At 53.0% G+C, this 19,787-nt stretch overlaps 8 protein-coding genes across 8 annotated transcripts; 5 read left to right on the top strand and 3 right to left on the bottom strand.

Annotated features, from left to right (window-relative positions):
• Window positions 1-128: 128 nt before the first annotated feature.
• On the bottom strand, window positions 129-7,313 carry P153DRAFT_434449 (putative polyketide synthase; the record flags this gene model as incomplete). Its single annotated transcript, XM_033673082.1, has 5 exons — window positions 129-6,394; window positions 6,448-6,505; window positions 6,564-6,650; window positions 6,709-7,010; window positions 7,124-7,313. 5 exons carry the CDS (start codon window positions 7,311-7,313, stop codon window positions 162-164), a joined length of 6,870 nt encoding a protein of 2,289 aa, XP_033519765.1. The 3' UTR covers window positions 129-161.
• Window positions 7,314-7,664: 351 nt separating this feature from the next.
• P153DRAFT_111967 (uncharacterized protein) lies at window positions 7,665-8,570 on the top strand. The gene has a single exon (XM_033661913.1). The coding sequence runs from the start codon at window positions 7,706-7,708 to the stop codon at window positions 8,240-8,242; it is 537 nt and encodes a 178-aa protein (XP_033519764.1). The 5' UTR covers window positions 7,665-7,705; the 3' UTR covers window positions 8,243-8,570.
• Window positions 8,571-8,772: 202 nt separating this feature from the next.
• On the top strand, window positions 8,773-9,502 carry P153DRAFT_348476 (uncharacterized protein). The gene is made up of 3 exons (XM_033666206.1): window positions 8,773-8,798; window positions 8,847-8,856; window positions 8,905-9,502. The coding sequence occupies exons 1-3, from the start codon at window positions 8,786-8,788 to the stop codon at window positions 9,260-9,262; spliced, it is 381 nt and encodes a 126-aa protein (XP_033519763.1). The 5' UTR covers window positions 8,773-8,785; the 3' UTR covers window positions 9,263-9,502.
• Window positions 9,093-10,582, bottom strand: P153DRAFT_111916 (uncharacterized protein). The gene is made up of 2 exons (XM_033661912.1): window positions 10,122-10,582; window positions 9,093-10,070 (listed from the first exon to the last, which is right to left on the bottom strand). Exons 1-2 carry the CDS (start codon window positions 10,370-10,372, stop codon window positions 9,503-9,505), a joined length of 819 nt encoding a protein of 272 aa, XP_033519762.1. The 5' UTR covers window positions 10,373-10,582; the 3' UTR covers window positions 9,093-9,502.
• Window positions 10,583-10,603: 21 nt separating this feature from the next.
• On the top strand, window positions 10,604-12,583 carry P153DRAFT_370043 (uncharacterized protein). Its single transcript, XM_033668928.1, has 4 exons — window positions 10,604-10,948; window positions 11,002-11,687; window positions 11,736-12,480; window positions 12,530-12,583. Exons 1-4 carry the CDS (start codon window positions 10,717-10,719, stop codon window positions 12,565-12,567), a joined length of 1,701 nt encoding a protein of 566 aa, XP_033519761.1. The 5' UTR covers window positions 10,604-10,716; the 3' UTR covers window positions 12,568-12,583.
• Window positions 12,584-13,985: 1,402 nt separating this feature from the next.
• P153DRAFT_370042 (D-xylose-proton symporter) lies at window positions 13,986-16,527 on the top strand. The gene is made up of 6 exons (XM_033668927.1): window positions 13,986-14,040; window positions 14,098-14,199; window positions 14,254-14,974; window positions 15,030-15,504; window positions 15,556-15,928; window positions 15,981-16,527. Exons 1-6 carry the CDS (start codon window positions 14,012-14,014, stop codon window positions 16,297-16,299), a joined length of 2,019 nt encoding a protein of 672 aa, XP_033519760.1. The 5' UTR covers window positions 13,986-14,011; the 3' UTR covers window positions 16,300-16,527.
• Window positions 16,528-16,826: 299 nt separating this feature from the next.
• Window positions 16,827-17,896, top strand: P153DRAFT_370040 (uncharacterized protein). Its single transcript, XM_033668926.1, has 3 exons — window positions 16,827-17,247; window positions 17,307-17,390; window positions 17,512-17,896. The coding sequence occupies exons 1-3, from the start codon at window positions 17,212-17,214 to the stop codon at window positions 17,692-17,694; spliced, it is 303 nt and encodes a 100-aa protein (XP_033519759.1). The 5' UTR covers window positions 16,827-17,211; the 3' UTR covers window positions 17,695-17,896.
• A 95-nt stretch (window positions 17,897-17,991) lies between these two features.
• On the bottom strand, window positions 17,992-19,746 carry P153DRAFT_400194 (uncharacterized protein; the record flags this gene model as incomplete). Its single annotated transcript, XM_033671797.1, has 5 exons — window positions 17,992-18,293; window positions 18,345-18,976; window positions 19,025-19,339; window positions 19,408-19,662; window positions 19,710-19,746. 5 exons carry the CDS (start codon window positions 19,744-19,746, stop codon window positions 18,240-18,242), a joined length of 1,293 nt encoding a protein of 430 aa, XP_033519758.1. The 3' UTR covers window positions 17,992-18,239.
• Between the last annotated feature and the right edge of the window lie 41 nt (window positions 19,747-19,787).

The raw sequence follows: 19,787 nt of genomic DNA, 5'->3' as shown, positions 1-19,787 counted from the left end.
CTCCGGAGTGAAACACAAGCTATGGCTACTATGTGCCGTGACATCACTAACACAACTTCCAGGTGTCTCAATGAATCGAAGAAACAACATTAGAGAACTATGATAGTAATACAATATATCCCAAAATTCCTGTAACGCCCTGCCATTATTTTCAATCCCATTTACGGTGCCTCTTCCTGTACCGGCACCTGCACCTGCTTCGAAGCTACATACTCGCTCCTGCCCGCGACCAACACCGCACACTGAGTCAACGACGCACTCTGAAGAATCTCAAACACAGATATCTTAGCTTTGAAACTGCTGCTTAGCCAGTTGCGCAATTCCACAGCAACTAGCGAATCAACACCGTACTGCGACAGTGGCAGGTCGAACTGAACCTCTGCCAAGGAAATGTTGAATATATCGGCCATCTTGGCTGCCATGGCCTGTTCTAGGACGGACACAGCTTCGGGTATCGTCGAAGTGCTGGAAAGAGCTTGGACTAGCGCAGCTGTTGCAGAGGTCTTAGTCGGCTTGTTCATTTCGACATGTTGTTGTAGTGGACTCTCAATGCGCAGTGTTCCGAAGCGGCGATCTCTAGATATGTTTGAGTCCAACTGGAAGACACGGGAGTTGAGGCCCACCATGATCTGGCTGTCTTGGGGTGACTTTAGCAGAGGCTTGCGGATAATACCCCCGATGATCCTCAACACACCATCGATGTCGATGGAGTCAATTCCAAAGCCCTCTGTGTATGCACGGACTCGATCATCGCCCTTGGCTTCTCTCTCCGCGACAACTCCGACTGATCCCACAACAGGCAAGTTTATGGAAACAGCGGGCAGACCTTGTGCGGTGCGGTGACGCGCCAAGGCGTCCTGGAAGGTGTTGCCAGCGGCGTAGTTGGCTTGCGTGGGGAATCCAATGACGCCTGTTATTGATGACAGCATGATGAAGAACGAAAGATCTGGTAGATACGCATGCATGTTTCGGCTGCTGTCAATCTTGGGTCGCACGGCATTGGACCACTGTTCATAAGTCATGCGTCCCAGGAGAGCATCGGCTAGCACCATCACTCCGTTTATAGCTCCGCGGATGGGAGGCAATATTGTCGAACAGTCGTCCAGAAGCCTTAGGAAACTGTCCTTGTTTGCAACATCGCAATCACAGACCATCAAACGGCAACCAGCTTTTTCAGCGATCTCACGAACCTCAGCCGCTCCGGGGTGAGATGTTGCATTGCGAGAGACGAGAATCAGATTCCTGGCGTTGTGTTCGATCATCCATAATGCAATGGCGCGTCCAATGCCGGTTAGACCACCAGCAATCAGATACGTTGCATCATGGTCATCGAGTGAGAGTGTTGGCAAACCCTCGCCTTCAGCTTCACGACCCTTTGCGATCATATCTCGAGGCCAATCCGGGAACACTCTAGGCACGTGAAGCATGTCGTTCCTTACGGAATATTCCCAGTCGAAGTCAGAAATGGCGACATTCGGATCAAAGGACTGTTCCAACACATGCACGATGTGGCGAATCTTGTCATTTGTCCAGACAGACGCACCTTCGTCAAAGTCAAGCCGAATCCATCTCTTGCTAGAGTCTTCCAGCCGCATGATTCGCAGTAGACCGTCGGTCGCGGCGAAAGAGGGGTTGGTGGCGGCCACAGCACCGCCGCAGCTGATCCAGAGAAGCCCAGAGCAAGCGAAGATCATTCGCTTCAATTTCTCAAAGTCGGTCGCGTCGATGCCGTCTACGAACGGTGACTCCATCTCACCAAGGAAAAGACAGAGCGAATCTTGCAAGGCTTCGGTGTCGTCAAGATTGGTTACCGTGGGTGGGACACCGGTCTTCTTCTCAATCGTCTCGACTAGTTCAGATAACCATTGCTCAGAGATGGACATTGATTCGCGTACAACGATACAGACAGGTGCCGAAAGGGATCTCGTAGCCCTGCTCAACATGACCCGTTTCGACTGGAATTCAAGATCCTCGTAATCGGAGACCTCAAAATCGACGCCAGTGAAGTCTGTCGCCAGGAGTACACGGTTCCACATGTCGAGTGTTCCGATAGGGCTGATCTGGCGCTCTGGCTCCTCACCAACCCACCACTGTGAAAGTGTGCCAAAGATGAGCTGCGATGCGAGTCGGTTTGTAGTTGCCTCAACAAGTAGCAGTGTGCCACCCGGCTTCAGTAATTTTCGAACGTGCGCCATAGTATGGCGGAGATCTTTTGTCGCATGCAGACACTCAGATGCCAGTATGAGATCGTAGCTGCCTGCTGTGAATCCTTGTTCCAAGGGGTCTGTCTCGATGTCTAGCTTTTTGAAGTCCATCACGCTTGACCACGGCGCAAACTTGGTCTTCGCTGCCTCGAAGAACCCTGGGGAGATATCCGTAAACGTGTAGTTGCCGATCAGAGATCCTGTTCCGTCACCTCTCGTGCCAAATGCTTCCAATACGTGTGTCGTAGCGCCACCGGTACCGGCTCCAATCTCCAAGATTTTGGCTCCCGGCGTCTTCAGAGCGTAGAGCTCAGCCAGTTTCTTGACGTGGGAATAGGCTCTTCCCCAAGCGGCCTGTTCTTCGTAGAACCGGTCCAGAAGGTTGTCTTGTTTCATGACCTCAAGTGGCATCGTCTCGCCGCGTACCATGCTTGCTATCCTCTTACCAACTCGAACAGTAAGTTGGCCAAAGGCACCGGAGGCGTCCATTTCATTGAAGAGCATATCCTTTACCACCGCATTAACGGGTGACCAAGATCGGCTGCCTGGCGCAAGTTCACCTCGCTCGCCAAGATCAATGACGCTCTTCATCCAGCTGTGAAATCGCTTGTGATACCACGACCACGATTCTGTATCCTGGTTGGCCAGTTCAGAAACGGCGTCATGAATGAGATAGTAACACGTCCGAACAAGTGTTCGTTCTAGCTCTGCATCCTGAGGTTTTATTGGTTCGGCGAGTGAGCTTTTCAAGCCGTCCGGAAGGCTGTGTAGTATGTCAAGTTCCCAACAGGTCTTGGAACATAGTGTTGTATCCGTAGCTGTAGCATCAACCTGTCGAGATACTGCCTGAGCAAAGAAGTCTCGGATCTGAACAGGCGAGGAATGATCTGAGTCGGTAGCAACAACAGTAATGTCAGAGGTGTGGCCTCGTTTCTCTGACTTGAGCAGCTCTGTAAAGGCCTGTAACTTAGTTCCGCCCTCTCTGCTGAAATTCTTGGGGATGGACATCGAGCCAATGAATCTAGGTAAGGTCATGGAGTCTTGACCCATCTTCTTGTTCAGCGTGCTGAAAGTAGCTTGGATGATCGAGTCGAGGGTTGTTGGGTGCAACGCATAGTTGTGTTCGCTGCAGACGAAATCAGCTATCTCAAAGTTGGTCAGAGCCCGCGCTCCTTCCGAGCGACTGTCGATCAAGTTCCGGAACTGGGGACCATGATCAATCCCACTTGCACGCAGGTCAGCAAAGAATGAGTCGAGATTGACAGCTTCGACCTTATCCTTTGACGTGAAGAATGACTCTGTATCGATCGAAGGTGCTTCTGCCGCTCGTAGAAGCTCGAGCTTCTCGTCAGTCTCAGCTGTAACATAGCCTCGGCAATGATCAATCCACATGTCTCCGGAAGACAAAGAGCAGAGCTCAAACTCATACCAGCCTTTGCGGCCAAACTTCTTCTCGCTGCAAGGACGGAGACACATTTGAACTTCAACACCTGCTTGTGCTTCAGGAATAACCAAGGCGTTCAGGATGTCGATATCGCGGAGCTGATAACTGAGGATTGTCTCTTCCGAAGGATCAGTGAGTAACCGGATGGCCTCGAGGGCCATTGCGATATAGCCAGCGCCCGGAAATACAACGTTAGAGTCAACTTGGTGATCGCACAGCCACTCGACATCTGAGAGGCGGAGGAAATTGCGCCAAGTAGGAGTCCGGTGGTTGGATCCGCTCAACGATGTGCCGAGCAGCTCGTGGGGCGAAAATTTCTTGTATCTCTGTTCTTTGCTGAACCTTGACTCGACCCAGTATTTCCTAGAGTGATCCCAAGGATATGAAGGCAAATCCGTCACAAATTTGAGATTTTGCTGTCTATCCGGCTCGTTGACTGCAGCTAAATCCACTGGGTAGCCGTGGCTTTGTAGCATGCAAACAAGATCCTGCATGGTATCGATGGCGTCCACAGATCGTTGGAGACAAGAGATGTAAGGCATCTCCACACCTCGCGCCTTCAGAATTTGCCGTATTGGGCCTGCTAGGGTACCATGTGCCCCTATCTCTACAATCAAGTCCACATTGGTGGTTCGAGAGTCTGATTCTGGCGATTTGAAACACATTTTGTCAAATGCTTGGCTGAATAGGACTGGATTCGTCAAGTTCTGCACCCAGTGTTCCGCACTTATGGTATCGGCTGGGAGAATCAAGTCGCCTGTTACTGGAGAAGCATACAAGACGTCGCATTGTCTTCTCTTGGTGGGGGTTGACAGAATGGCCTGGAGTTGCTCGGTATACTCTTGCGCCATTGGATATGTGTGATGAGAATGGTAAGCCATAGGGACCTTGAGCTTTCTAGCAAAGAAGCCGTCCTTTTCGAGTCGTGCTGTGATGTCATCAATGGCTTCTAAATCTCCAGAAAGTGTGACGCTACCAGGACTGTTGATGCAAGCCACTACAACACGCCCCTTGGGCGCTGAGAGTTTGATGTATCGGTTGGCAGTCTCAGCATCGATTCCAGCAGCAAGCATCCCGCCGGGCAGCGTGGCTTGTGCTTGATATTTCAAGGCCAACGCTCCACGAAAGTAGGCGACTCCAAGTGCTTCCTCGAAAGACAGTACTCCAATCGCGTAAGCGGCTGCAACCTCACCACTGGAGTGGCTGGTTACCGCATCAGGAGAGATGTTCCAAGACTTCAACAAGTCGACGAGACACAGCTGAAGTGCAACGGTCATAGGTTGACTGAGATCGATATCGGCTACGCGTGTCGTCTCTTTTTTCCGCATGAGTTCGATGGTGAGGGACCAATTCGCGCCGAATCCTTTAAGGATGATATCAGCTCTTATGACCGCCTCCGCAAATATTGGATATCCAAATAGCAGCTCTCGACCCATAGCGTGCCATTGTGCACCTTGGCCGTTGAAGACAAAGCCAAGCCGCAACCGTTTGTGTGCGAACACAGGCTTGCGCAATGGCTCCCGTAATTTATCAGCAAGTTCGCCAAGAGTTTTGGCCCGGACGACTGTTCTGCAGGAGAGCAATGTTCGTCGTTCAGAGAGCGTGTATGCGAGGTCATCCGGAGATGGTGTGTTATCACCAAGCCAAGCAGCCAGACGTTGCATCGAGTTCTTGCAAACAGTCATGTCCTTGGCACTGACGACGAAAAGACGACTCTGATCATCTTTCCGGATAACTTTGTGGGCGGTAGGAGATTCAATGCCATGGTTATGTGTTGTGTTTGGAGATTCCAGAATTGCGTGCCCATTGGTTCCTCCATAGCCAAAGTTGTTTACTGAAGCGCGCAGTGGCTTGTTCTTCGGCCATGCTGTCAAGGTAGTAGGTACTTGGAGGTGCCAGTCGCCCAGTGGTATGGCCGGGTTTGTTGTGACATAGTTGAGGTTGGGCGGGATGACCGCGTGCTTGAGAGCAAAAGTGGCTTTGATGATGGCCGCTAGACCGCTGACGGGCTCGGTATGTCCTACATTTGTTTTAATAGAGCCAACGAAGATAGGATCATCTTCTTCGCGGCTGTTGCCAAATGTCTTTGCTAGAGCTTCAGCTTCGATTGGATCCCCAGCAGGAGTTCCAGTCATGTGGGCTTCGACATATCCTGTGTCTGAGAGCTCAAAGCCTGTGCGTCTGTAACACTCTCGTATCAACCTAATTTGCGCTTCCGCTGATGGCGAAGTAATTGTGGTTGTCTTTCCATCCTGATTGAGGCCTGTGGTTCTAATGATGGAATGGACATGGTCTCCGTCACGCAACGCGGCATCCAGGGGTTTGAGTATGAGCGCAGAAACCCCTTCACCTCGGCCATACCCGGAAGCTCGATCATCCCAGGCAAAGCACCGACCTTCCGCACTGCAAGTACCAAGACCGGAGGCGGCGATGAATGCATTCTGGACGAGGAGCGCATTCGCCGCACATGCAATCGCTATGTCACTCTCACCCGAGCGGATACTTTGACATGCCTGGTGCAGGGCAACCATTCCAGCTGAACAACCAGTGTCAATGGACATGCTTGGCCCTTGCAAATCGAAGAAGTGGGATATTCGGTTCGAGTGCATGGCAGCACCGGTTCCAGTGAATACGAGAAGCGGGAACGACTCGGCATCCTGCATCAACATCTCGTGGTAATCCCGGTTGAAGCATCCAGCGTATACAGACGTGTTGGAGCCCGCTAGCTTTTCAAGAGGGATACCGGCTATGTTGGCATTGTCAGTCAATGTTTGCACCCGAAGAGAGAAACACACTTACCATCTTCAGTTGCTTCGTAAACACTCTCGAGCATGAGTCTAACTTGGGGATCTAGAGCCTTGAAGTTGTTAGATGAGGATACATCTTTTTGTGAACATTCATGAAACTGTACTCACACTGGCAGCCTCTGTAGACTGATTAAAGAATGCAGCATCGAAAACAGAGATGTCTTCGTCCAGGAAATAACCACCCTCGATATTACTCTATCGACTATAGTATCAGCTTGACATGCAAATGATCATATGGAGGAGCGGTACTGACTCTACCTGGTCTGTTACGGTCAGGATGATACAACGACGCTACATCGAAGCGCGTATCTGGTATTTTCGACCAGCCATCTCTCCCGTCAACACAAAGTTCCCACAACTTGGAGGGGCTTGTGACACCTCCACTAAACCGACAAGCCATACCAACGATGGCGATGGGCATTGGCGAGGCGGCGTTGGCATAACTTCCATTGTGCACTCCTGTTCCGTTCACTCCTGTTCCGTTGACGCCGTTGACGCCGTTGACGCCGTTCACACCGTTGACACCAGTCTTGTTGGGGTTTTGACGAACCATGGCTACCAAGATGACAAAGAATTATGATGGACAAAACTAATGTCCCAAGTTTCTGATCTCAAAAACATATGCATTTTGCTGCATCTTAAGTGCCCGTTTGCCGCCATTCACTCACCACAATTTACCATTCTGCACCTCTCCCCTGTCTCGAACCATCTGCATCTCCCCTCACTGCGGCGCGGAAGTTTCGAATCTAGAGCGCGCGCGAGGTTCCGAGATAAAGTTTCGATGCGGGAGAACCATTGGTTCGGAGGCTTCTCGATCGTTGGAGCAAAACATTCCGTAAGGGCGGCCCTAGATGACATCGCTAATCTTTCTCGAATCGAGATACGATCTAGCAAACGCCTTAGTGGAAGGGGCGAACGCCTCAGCGGAAGGGATGAACGCCATCATACGCTAACGAGAATAGGCCATCCCCATCCACTCGCGACTCCGCTTCCATGCCGCGCGACTAGTCGTCCTTTCACTCAACAGCGTGTTATATCGATGGGAGAAAATGGTCAGATTGTCATGGAGAGACCATAGAAGGATTGGTCTTGTCCATGTTTCAACCTTGGAATTAGTGTAACATTGGTGTGTGACGTCTGTTCTCCAATGAATATCGAGATTGGAGAGAAAGCGGTTGCGTAAATTATCGAACATATGAAAAGGATAGGGTGAGATTGACGAAAGACTGAGCTGGCCTACTACGCCTCTGATGTACAGGAAAGGGGGAAGGAGAGAGAAAGAAGGAGACCAATTGCGTAGAGCGACAAAGAAGGGTTTCCTGGTAGATAGAGCTCCAGGTCCTGGAGGGATGCCTTACACGATGAGCGACCAAGTACCGGGAATCGGGTACATTGACCATCACCTCCCCAAGGGCAGTCCTACCTGTTTGAGTGGCCTGACCGGTACCTCATTGGAGAAAGACACGCCGTTGAAAGACGTTGAGAACGCCAGACTTCTACTAGTGTTTCGACGTTACTATGCCGGCCATGCGAGTGTAGTCCTATGGAGTTTAGTCCGATCGTGGGAGTTGTTGCTCCCAGAAGTTGATTGTGGACCAGAGAACTCTCGTGTATCCGTATATCGTCACCCCCGCCGAAGCTGCTCTGGTCATGTGTTCAGCATTACTGGTCAATCGAAGAGTTTTCACGACCCTAGGGTCTACGATACGATCCAGGGCTCACGACCGAACCAAACTTCAACCAACGGCTGCCTGGGCTCTCGAACACGCGTCCGCACAGTACATTGAGCAGCAAGTCGTCAAGAGACGATTTATTGTTCACTGACTTTCAGACGACCGCATGTCATTCAGTGATGACCATTGGTCAATCTCGACGGTACAAATGAAGCCTAAGATCTCGATAAATGCGGGTTTTGACACCCTCGTTCGTGTATCTCCTGGAGTGAGGTCATGAAGAGACTAACTCACAACGTCGACAAGAAAATCTTGCCGGTGTGGCGACTTAGGTATTTGGATATAAAGGTCAACGTCTGGATGACGCGAGTCTAGACGTCCGATTAGGAAAGCAGTCTTGCATGCTCGTCAAAATCCATCAGATTGGCTCTTGGTGATGCTGAGAAACGTTGTTGTTACAGACAGATCGCACATTGCAAAACGTTGATGGAAGTCAACTACGAATGACCACATCACCCCAACCCCGAACAATCACCGAGCAATCGCCCCAGCCCTACGAACATCAGACCACTTCCCCCAGCACAGCAAAACCCTCAACACGCGCAAACCCTCCCACATCTTATCACCAATTACCCATTCCTCCGCAGAACCGCAACCATGAACACCGTAAGCCACCCCCCATCAACCCCTCACCCCCACACTAACACCCCCCAGATAAAATCAGTATAGTACGTCACCCACCACCTTCCACCACCATCTCCCTCTAACCCTCCTAGCTACGGTTGGGGAACCCTCATAGCCGCCGGCGGCGGAGCATACTACTTCGCGAAGAAATCGATCAACGCGGACCGGGCGGCGAAAGCAGAGGCCGACCGTGTCAAGCGGCAGCGCCAGTACCAGCTCGAGCAGTCGCTTGCATCTAGTGCGTCGACAACACCGATATCAGGCGCAGGCGCGGTTACGCAGGGGAAGACGGGGGGTCAGGGAGGGAGTCCGGGCGGCGAGATGGGGAATCCGTCGGTGCAGGCTAGTCAGGATCCGGCGGCGACGAGGCATGAGGGCGAGGAGGGCGCGAAGAGCAAGTATGAGGCGAGTGGGGTGTTTCGGAGTCGGAAGGGGGATCGGTTTTCGTGAGGGGGTGCTTGGGGGAAGGTGTAAGATATGGGTTGCGCAAGTGAGTGAGTGCATGGGAGGCGTTGGATGATTGATGGGAATGATTCCACTCTTGCAATTATGATATATGAAATTTCCTGGAAATCAAAACATCCGCCATGGTGTGTTGTAACTAAACGCCATGTGCCCACCCAGTGCGCCAGCGTGATATATGAGGTTATAAAGAGACATCTACACATGCTCTCCCAAAAGCATCACGCCTCATGTGAACATGTTACTCCTTGGGCTGTCCCTTCGCTTCTCGTACAGCCACTTGTTGTTCAAACCCACGCTTGCTCTACCCGTCGAAGGCGTCGGTGTCCCTGGTCCACTCGACCCGCTATCTCCAAACAAACTGCTGCCCATAGGACTTCCACCATAGTTCGCCCGCTTTGTCGTCGACCCTCCAAGCCCATCTCGATACAGCGGGCTGCCCATGTTGCTCGGCGAGTTGGACATGGACTTTGCGAGGCTGGCGCCGAGGAGAGGAGACTGCGAGCCCTGATTGCTGAAGCTGCCGCGCGGTGTGGATCGTTGGTAGCGCGGCGGAGTGACGTAGTTGGGCGACGCGTAGGCGGCGCCTGCGGTCGGTGGGGAGAGCACACCACCCTTCAGACCCATTGCCGCGCGCTGCGAGGGCGTGAGGGGGATGTCGGCCATGTCGTCGGGGTAGTAGCGGCGCACGAGGGGCATGAATGCGAGGACAATGTTGGCGGCGAAGGCGAGCTGGATGAAGACGACGACCCATTCGCTGTAGGGGGTCCTGTGAATGAGCGTGTTCATTGGGGTTCTGCAGGGCGTTAGCTTGCGGGTTAGATGGGTGGCTAAGGGCAGTGCGCACGCAGCATATTCCAGCAGCTTCACCTTGGAGGAGATGGCGTTGCCGTATACAGACAGGATCAGGAGCCCCGTGTTTGCGACTATGGTCCTCACGTTGCGCTCGTCAAAGGTGGTAGCGTACTGGCGACGCGCAATCTCGTCGAACTTGGGGTGCTTCCACGCGCCATTTGGCGTGTCCAGCTGGTGTCTCTGCGCAGTCGGCGTGGCAGGCGTCTGGGGCGTAGCAGGCGGCGCCAATCTCGCGACAGACATGTTGGCTGGAGTTCTACACGGCTCTGGGCTTGTTTATTTCTCTTTTTTCTCACTTCAGTCCCTCAGTTAGAGGTAGCAAGAATACAATTCGTAAGGATCTGGTAACGCTGTTCCTGTGGGTTAGTGGTTAGTAATCTGGCGGTGCACAAGCAGCTACAGTCGCATCATGGTAGTTGGGAGTTCGGGCGTCTCTTGTTGAGTAGCAACGCTTTGTTTTGACATGTCGGCACCTTGCCCAGCTGAACGCCGACCGACCCTGATATTCACCCCGCTAGTGTCGAGCAGCTCGAGCTTACTCTCTCCCCAACAAACATCTTCTCTCCTTTCTCAGTCATCTGTTCATCATGCCCGGACTTGTTGAACAGCTAGACGGTGGCATCTCCGAGCTGCTGGCCGGCTGGAATGTCTACACCTCGTTCCTGCTCGCCAGCCTCCTCGGCTTCGTAGGCTGGGTCATCTACGACACAGCGGACGCTGATACACACCCACTGCTGCTCGCAAGACAGGCACAAGCTTCGTATGTGAGGCAGCCGGGAGAATCCGCCATCTTCCGGTCACCCGAGACTCCCCATGGCTGTATGTCCATCATTCGGCGTTTGCTTTACCGCGTAGGTATTGACATGACGCAGACGCTCTCCGCACCGGGCTTGCCGTGAAGCCTCCAGGCTCCCCCATGTATTCTGCAGGCAAAGATGGTGACCTTCGTGATATCTGGCGACGCGTTACGGGCGAGATTCCTCTCGAGAAGAAGGCAAGCTCTGGCGGCACGGCCACCATCATGACCGTCTACGGGAAGGAGGACATCGAAGAGCACAACGTGGCTGGCCTCTCGACCGAGATTGCCACAATTGGCAGGCACATGCAGGATAGAGGAGCCAAAAGGGTCGCCATATACTTGCCCAACAGTATCGAGTTCCTGGCCGCATTGTTCGCGGGTGCTTTCTATGGCTTCACACCCATTCTGATCCCTTACAACCAACCACACCCTACCCTCGTCGAACTCCTTCTTCATACTGGTGCTGACTCCCTGATCGCCCAAGCTGGCTCGATCCCACTTGCTGACGTCAGCCGAGCGGTTCCGGGCTTGCGCCAAATCATCTGGACCGTGGAGAAGACGAGCAGGCACATGGACTGGAGTGAAGTGCCCGAGGGAATTGGTGGCAACATCGACGTCTCTGTATGGCATCAGCTGGTGCAGGATCAGGCCAGCAGCTCATTCCAATTGCCTTCCAACAGCGACAAGGCGCCGAATGTCGTCTTTCTTTGGCAAGAGGCCGCTGGCAAGCCTGCGGAGATTGTCGAGTTCACTCAGCAGGTAATTCGTTGCCCTAGCACTGTTGTATTCTCAAACTAACACACGTAGAACCTGGCTGCGGCTACCGGCGCACTCATCACCGCTCTGCCTTCAATGCACCGAATCACCGCTTCAGACACATTCCTCCCTGCCGATGCTTTCACACACTCTTACAGCTTGTGTCTAACTCTTGCTGCCCTTTTCTCGCACGCAACAGTCGTCATCAACTCCGTAGCAGGTCCTGGCGTTGATCTGACTCTGGCTACCCGAACCATCGCCCCTACGATTACCGTCATCTCCGCAGAAACTGCTGCAAAGCTTCATAACACGACCACTACCACAATCACAAGCGGATTGAAGAAGCTCGCCCACTACCTTGAAACTCGCATGCTCATGTCTGGCCGACTGCCCACCGACAACTTCTTGACCAAACTGAATGCACCCACTAGAGCTGCCATTGGCACCACTCCAGGAAAGCTGCGTCTTGTTTTTGTTTCCGAGAGGGCTGGCCTCAATTCACCCCCACTAAACTCAGATGAATTGTCCGATTTGCGCATCTACACCAAGGCGCGCGTCGTATACGCCTTGACAGCTGCCACAGTTGCTGGAGCCATTGCACAAACGAACGTGTACGATTACCGACGCGAGGATAAACCTTCGACCAAACACAGTCACTTCGGCGTGCCTTTGGGTTGCGTGGAGGTGAAATTGAAGGACACTGCCAGTTACAAGACTACTGACGAGCAGTCTATGGGAGAATTGCTTGTTACTGGATCGTCGGTAGCGGGTGGTGTGGCATCTTTGGGTGTTCACGGTATGTTGTGCGTTCCTTGCCTGAGACTTGAAAAACTGACCATGAATAGCGACCATTCGCGACGACCATACATTAGCTTATGTATAAAAACAATTACACGAGGGAGAGGTTGTGCGATGGATATGCAGACTATGTGCTGACAGGTTTCTTCACTACCAAATATGACAGCTTACGTATCTGCAAAGATTTCAATCCATATGTCCACCAAGCTTTGCGCGAGTTTAAAGCGCTTTTTCTCCGATCACGTTACTTCTTGTTCACATGTTCAGGCAACGACACAAGCTGTGTCCCTACGAGCTGTGGTACATGATCCGACATATGCCCCACAGATACGACCCACTCAGTCTAATATGGAAAGCGCTTAACCGCGTTGCCGTACCTATGTCCCGCAATGGTAGCTTGAATACGCGTGGAGAACGTGTTGCGACCGCGGGAGTCATGGATGGACGGATATTGTATCACAAGCATATGTGTGTGTGCAGGGTATACGCGCCATCCCTGTTTCAGTCAATCAACACGGGGAGGAACCGCTCAAAGCCAAGACGAAAGTGTGGGGAACATCCGCGGAATGCAGGGCGTAAAGCCTCGCTCCGCATCTACAGTTGACATCTGTCGAGATATTCGAATCGCAAAACCGGTGTGAAGCGCTGACAAAGTACACAACCTCAGGGCAAGGCAGACTGGTACCGGTGAGCAAGTGCGGCGTATTCTCGTCCCACGAGTTGAGCTGTGTTGCACAAGGTCGTGTAAGAGTACACCATGTCAGACTTGAAGCTGCGGGCGGGTTCTTGTGAGCTTGGCTTTGCTTATCCCCGCATTTTCGCAATACCCTGACCATTGCTCAAGTCCGACTCGAGTCGAAGATGTCCAAGCGTTCTGTGGTATGTTGTGTCATGCTCACGATCGTCGGGTGAAAGGCTCTGGTTTAGCGCAGAAAGATCGGGTTATCATTAATATTGTTTTACACTTTACTGTGAAAGATCGGGAAGTGATGCCTTGCGCACTGCTGAACAGGGTGGGTGTCTCGACCGATGATCACGACATGCGTGCATACCGTTGGTGCAGAGGATGGAGAAAGTTATACCGGAACTTGCGCACTCATCGTATTTCTCCACACACAGGGTTGTCTCTGGCATAGTTCCGCCGTACGCCAAGCCACCGCCACGGCGAAATAAGTGAACGCCCAGGCGCATTCCTAGCGGACTCCACCTCGCCTCTGCACTGTGACAGAGGAGGTGCATGGCCACCGACGACAGCGGTCTAGGGATTGTGTAAGGCGGGCGTTGATCTCGGCATCTTGTCGTTTAGCTATTGGTTGTTTCCACCACAGCGCGTGATACCCAACCCTGCCATGGGGGAGCAAAGTTGGGGAAAACTTTCACACAGATGGCCTTTCACTGTTACTATGTGTTATTCCCTGTCGGCTGCCTGGTCCCTGCTCACGCGCCCTCCTCCCCGCAGCTTATAAGCATGACTTCCCCAGCTGCGAGCCGTTGTACCGCAACTGTCTTTCCTGGCCTTGCTTTCAACCATGGCAGACTCCAAGGAAACCAAGACTGAGTAAGCTCTGCTAACCTCATGGCTCACCTCTTGTTTTTTGCTAATTGTATCCGTTAGGTCTACTATTGGCGAGCGCCATGAACGCTCGGGTTCGGCTTTCGACAATGAGGAGAGGCGTAGAGAGAGTCTCGCCCGCCTTACGGCCAACCTTGAGGGAGAGTAAGTCTCTCGTCTGTTGTTCAATTGGTTCTGTTCCTACGCTCACACACACAGGGTCCGCAACCCTCTCGTTGGCGTTCCCAAGCACGAGCTCCTCGCCGACGTGAAGAGCTTCGCCCAGGAACACCAACTTGAGCACATTGAGCCGCTTCTCATCAAAGGTGCACTCGTCGCCCAATCCCCAGCGCTCTTCGAGGAGATTGAAGAACTGGACGAAGATGACCGCACCTGCATTCGAGAGGAGATCACGCACCGTTTCAAGCTCCCGCGCACTCTGTACTACACCGTCATCTTGAACTCGGTCGCCGCCGCCATCCAAGGTTGGGATCAGACCGGATCCAACGGAGCTAACTTGACCTTCGGCCGGGCTTTGGGCATCCCGGATTCTGGCGATGCGTGCACGGCTGCGGGTACCTGCGAGAGGAACAGCTGGATCATTGGCTTCATCAACGCTTGTCCGTACATCGCGATCGCTCTGTTTACTGCATGGATCTCGGACCCTATCAATGACTTGATTGGTCGCCGTGGAACTATCTTCGTCGCCGCCATCTTCTCACTTTTCGCTCCCATCGGCCAAGGAGCGTCTCAGACGTGGCCTCAGCTTGCTGTTTGTCGTGTGCTTCTTGGTATCGGTATGGGTTTGAAAGAGGTGACAGTACCTGTCTTCTCCGCTGAGAACGTACCGGCTAGCGTGCGTGGTGGACTCGTCATGTCGTGGCAGATCTGGACGGCCTTTGGCATCTTTCTCGGAACTGTTGCCAACTTGGTCGTCATGGTAAGTCTTGTCAAGATACAGCTTTGCGTGACGCATACTAACTCGCAACCAACAGAACACTGGTCGTATCGCCTGGCGCCTGCAGTTTGGATCCGCGTTCATTCCCGCAGTTCCCCTAGTCCTCGGTATCTGGTTCGTACCTGAGTCTCCCCGCTGGCTGATGAAGAAACGCAAGTTTGCGCAGGCATACAAGTCGTTCGCCAGACTGCGAAACACTCCCCTGCAGGCCGCTCGCGATCTTTATTATACCCATCGCCTGCTCGAGCAAGAAGAAGTCCTAGTGCAGAAGGCTGGCATCAATCCCAAGAGCAACTTCTTCAAGCGCTTCATTGAACTCTTCACGATTCCTCGTGTGCGCCGTGCCACTCAAGCTTCTGGCATCATCATGATTGCTCAGCAGATGTGCGGAATCAACATCATTGCCTTTTACTCATCGTCGATTTTCAGAGAGGGTGGGGCTACTGAGAAGGAGGCTTTGATTGCTTCGTTTGGATTCGGTCTGGTCAACTTCGCGTTCGCATGGCCTGCTGGTGAGTAGAGCGAAGTCCTGATAATGTTGTATTTACTGACACGTCTCATAGTTTGGACGATTGACTCGTTTGGACGCCGCGGACTGTTGCTGTTCACGTTCCCCAACATGTTCTGGACTCTACTCTGTGCCGGCATGTGCTACTACATCCCCAAAGAGAGTGCAGCGCATTTGGGTCTCATCGCGTTCTTCGTGTATCTCTTCGGCGCATTCTACTCGCCAGGCGCAGGGCCCGTTCCGTTCACGTACTCCGCCGAGGTGTTCCCACTGTCTCATCGTGAGGTAGGCATGTCGTGGGCCGTCGCAACCAACAACTTCTGGGCAGCTATACTGTCGCTCACACTCCCGCGCATGTTGAAAGTCATGAAGCCACAGGGCGTATTCGGCTTCTACGGCGGCATGAACATCGTCGCGCTGATCATGATGTGAGTTGTCCCCGCGAACCCAACAAAACAGCACATACTAACATCTGACCAGCTTCCTCTGGATGCCCGAGACCAAGCAGCGCACGCTCGAAGAACTCGACTACATCTTCGCCGTCCCAACAACAGTCCACATGAAGTACCAAGCAACCAAGAACCTGCCCTGGTGGATCCGCACGTACATCCTCCGCCGCAAGGGCGAAGCCAAACCACAACTCTACAAGAACATTGGCCATCTCCCCGAGCCGAGCGTTACGGCACAGCTGAGCTATGCTTGGAACACGTATATCCTGCGTAAGAAGGGCGTGGCTAAGCCGAACGCGTATGTCAAGTACGAGGCTCCTGTTGCGCCGGTGGGCGAGAAACATGTCTAAGCCGTGGACGCTTTCTGGAGAGATGTTTTCAAGGCATTTACGATTTTACGCCCTTTGTACATGCTGTCTGGTGCAGTACTGTATTGTGTGTTTCGGAGCCATGGTAGCTCGAGGCGTTTGGGCAGTGGGGTTGGAATGATATTCATGTGGAGAGATCATGTCTGGCGATGATTCCGTTTATATACCCTCAGCATGGCTTCGTGCGGTTAGCTTATGTGTTCTGCCCCTGATAATGAGACTCACTTTCATATTCAACTCAATGTGTGCAGTGATGTGAAATAGCTGTTTCTATTCATTGCCTCGATTGGACGTCGTGGGCTGTTGTGCTCACTTCAAATACAAGCTAGCAACAGCCTCTTTTCGCACATATACCTCATAGTATAGTAAGTGATAAACCAAAATACCAAGATAAAGTAACGTGAAGTCAACATAAACCTCGCCATCGTCAAGATGACAGAAGCCACGCATGCGGTCCGGTGCCGTTCGGTGCCGTGCCGTGCATCACGCTTTCCTCGCGCCATACACTCCCGTCCATAAACATACATCGTTGTACCACATCTTACAGAGTGCGATCGGTCTTGCCATATCAAGCTCAGCATTCCCTTCTAAGACGACCCCGCAAACCCGCCGTCTTGGCGTCATTCTCACACCCCAGCGCTGCCATGCGCCAATCAGAGTCGTACGATTGCCTCGGTAGGAAGATGATCCCTGTTTGAGGTTGTGCAATGAGATGGATGGAGCACTGTGCGGGCTTGGAGATACGAAGCAGGATATAAAGAGCTTGAGATACCATGGAATTGAGGGATTGGTGATTTTGCCATCTATCAGCTTGGTTTCCCCCACATCAGGAAGACTTGGAAGATTTGTTGGTTCACACTTGCTGCATCACACCATCTCTGATTTATGATCAAAATGCCCGTTTTTGATCTGAAGAAGAACCTCGTCTTTGTGCGTCGTAGTGAAAAATCAGAATGCCTGAGCAACTGCAACTGCTGATGTTGAAATAGTACGGCGCATACCACCGAGATCCGACAAATGTGGCTATACACATCGCCTGCGTGCCCGTCTTGCTAGCAACCGGCTTTCTCTTCGTATGTTTTTCCCATAGGACTTCCGGCCCCTTTCCACCATGAACAACCCACCAAGCGAACCCACACCCCACTCACTCAAACAATCCCCCAGAAGAAAACCCCCCACTAACCCACACCCAAGGGCACAAACACGCCCCCCCCTTCCCATCCGCCACCCCACCCTCCTCACGCACCTGCACCTCCCCCTCAACCTCGGCACCCTCGCCGCAGTAACCTACTCAACCCTCTACCTCCTCCTCTCGCCCAACACCGCCGGTCTAAGCATCACGCCGCTAATCCTCGGTGCCGCATCGCTCGCGAATAAACTCTCGTCTAGGTATAACAAGACGAAAGTCAATAGCATAGCTGTAGCTGTACATGCTGTGAGCTGGGTTCTGCAGTTTGTGGGCCACGGCAGGTTTGAGGGGAGGAAGCCGGCGTTGCTGGATAATCTGGTGCAGGCGCTAGTTTTGGCGCCGTTGTTTGTGTGGTTTGAGGTGCTTTTTAGGTTGGGGTTTTATCGGGGGTTGAGGAGGGAGGTGGAGGAGGGGGTTGAGGGGGAGGTTGGTGGGATTCAGGGAAGGGGGGAGGGGAAGGGGGTGTAGGGGGCTGGTAGGGTGGATGGAAGGCTTCACGAGGATTTGGGAGTTGTGATTGTTCGATATCTGTGTTTTGATACATGAGTGGGAAGAAAGAAGAGATACACTGAGAAGTATCAACAAGTCCTTGCTGCTGAAAACATGACAGGCAGAAATACAATAAATCAAATATAAGCAAATCAAGGCTTTTGGATATACACCATGTTCCGAACATCCGCACGAGCAGGGAAATCATAGACTCGCAGAATCAGACACTGCACACACACCCAACCTACTCAAACGCTGCCTTGAGTACGAACTCCCGTCGCAGCTCGGCAAGGAGGTCCTGTACACCCAATTAGTGCCGATTTTACACACAGGTGGATATGGAACTCACCTTGAACGGATCTGCCTGCACAGTAGGCAAGGATCCAAGGTCATCGACCTTCTCGTTCTCGTCCACAACGCTGTCATGGAGTGTAGACGACGGCGATGCGCTGACCTCGGTGTCAGTGTCAACGTGAACCCCCAATTCCTCGACATCTTGATTTGCGTTGGCTGAGTCGTCTCGGCGACGATCAAAAGGCGTGGCGAGTTGGAGGACAGTCGCAGGAACCTCCGACTCGGCAGTTTCGGTTTCGGGCTCGGTATCGGCGGCGTAGACGGGGACCGAGTCGACTTCGGACTTCTTGACAGGCGTAGATCCAGCGACAGCACCTCCGTCCATCTCCGTCTTCTCCTCAACAGCACCATTCTCCTCCGCCAACTTCCCACCCAAAACCTGTTTCCTCACCCCCAGCATCTGGACATCCAGCACGAACCTACCCTCCCCAAACGCACGCTTCGCCGTATGAAAGTTGACGAACATACGATACCGATGCGCCTCCACATCGCCATACCCAGAGTACCGAAACCGCACATCATAGCAGAACCCCCCAACGAAATTCCGCGCAGCATTGATATCCGTAAAGCGAGCCGGCCAGCCACGTACGAGCGGGACCAGGCGCTCGACATCGAAGTCAATAGCATCTACAGCGCTCAGTCAGTCTCCACACAAACAAGCAAACAAACACATACCCTTAAGACACGCGAACCTCTCCCCAGAAGCAGGCGCAGAAGTAAACGTAGGAGCAGTCCTCCCCACGCGCCACCCCTCCACCCCCTCACACGACCGCAGTCCAAACAACCCCCTCTCAAACCCCCTCCTCACAGCATTAAACACAACATACCCCCTAAACCGCCCCTGCGCCACACCCCCAAACTCACCACACCGGAACCCCGCGCGGAAGCACACCCCCTCAACATACAGCTTCGCAGCGCCCACATCAGGAAACTCACGCGGCCAGACGCGTATAAGCGGGAGCACGCGCGCAATATCGCGCTCAATCGCATCTACACCGCGTCAGCACTCCATTCCCACCCCTAGACACAAATACAAAGACAAAGTGCGGAATACTGACTCCTAAGCGCCGCCCGATCCACAAGGCCCTCGTCTAGGTAAAACTCCCCCGCTTCGTAGGCGCGCACGGCGACGAGGAAGTGCACGCGGTCGCGCACGCGGTCGCGGAGGTGCGCCGGCGGGGAACCGTAGGTGAAGTGTGCGGCGGCGCAGTGGTGGCTGATGTGGGTTTTTGCGTGTTCGATTGTGGGGAAGTGCGGGGGGTAGGTGGGGATTAGGCGTTCGGCGGCGAGGAGGAGGGGGGTTGTTAGGAGGGCTGGGTGGGGGGTTAGTTGGGGGTTAAATGGGGAGGGGGGGACGGACTTTTGATGGTTTGTTTGGTGGGTTGTTTGGTGGTCATTTTGGGGGTTGGGTTGGTTTGGTGGTTGTTGGGTGCTGGAA

This window comes from Dothidotthia symphoricarpi, assembly GCF_010015815.1.
Source record: "Dothidotthia symphoricarpi CBS 119687 unplaced genomic scaffold P153scaffold_20, whole genome shotgun sequence".
NCBI classification, from domain to species: Eukaryota; Fungi; Ascomycota; class Dothideomycetes; order Pleosporales; family Dothidotthiaceae; genus Dothidotthia; species Dothidotthia symphoricarpi.
Note: the sequence above shows the minus strand (reverse complement) of the source record. Positions and strands in the feature narration are given on the sequence as shown.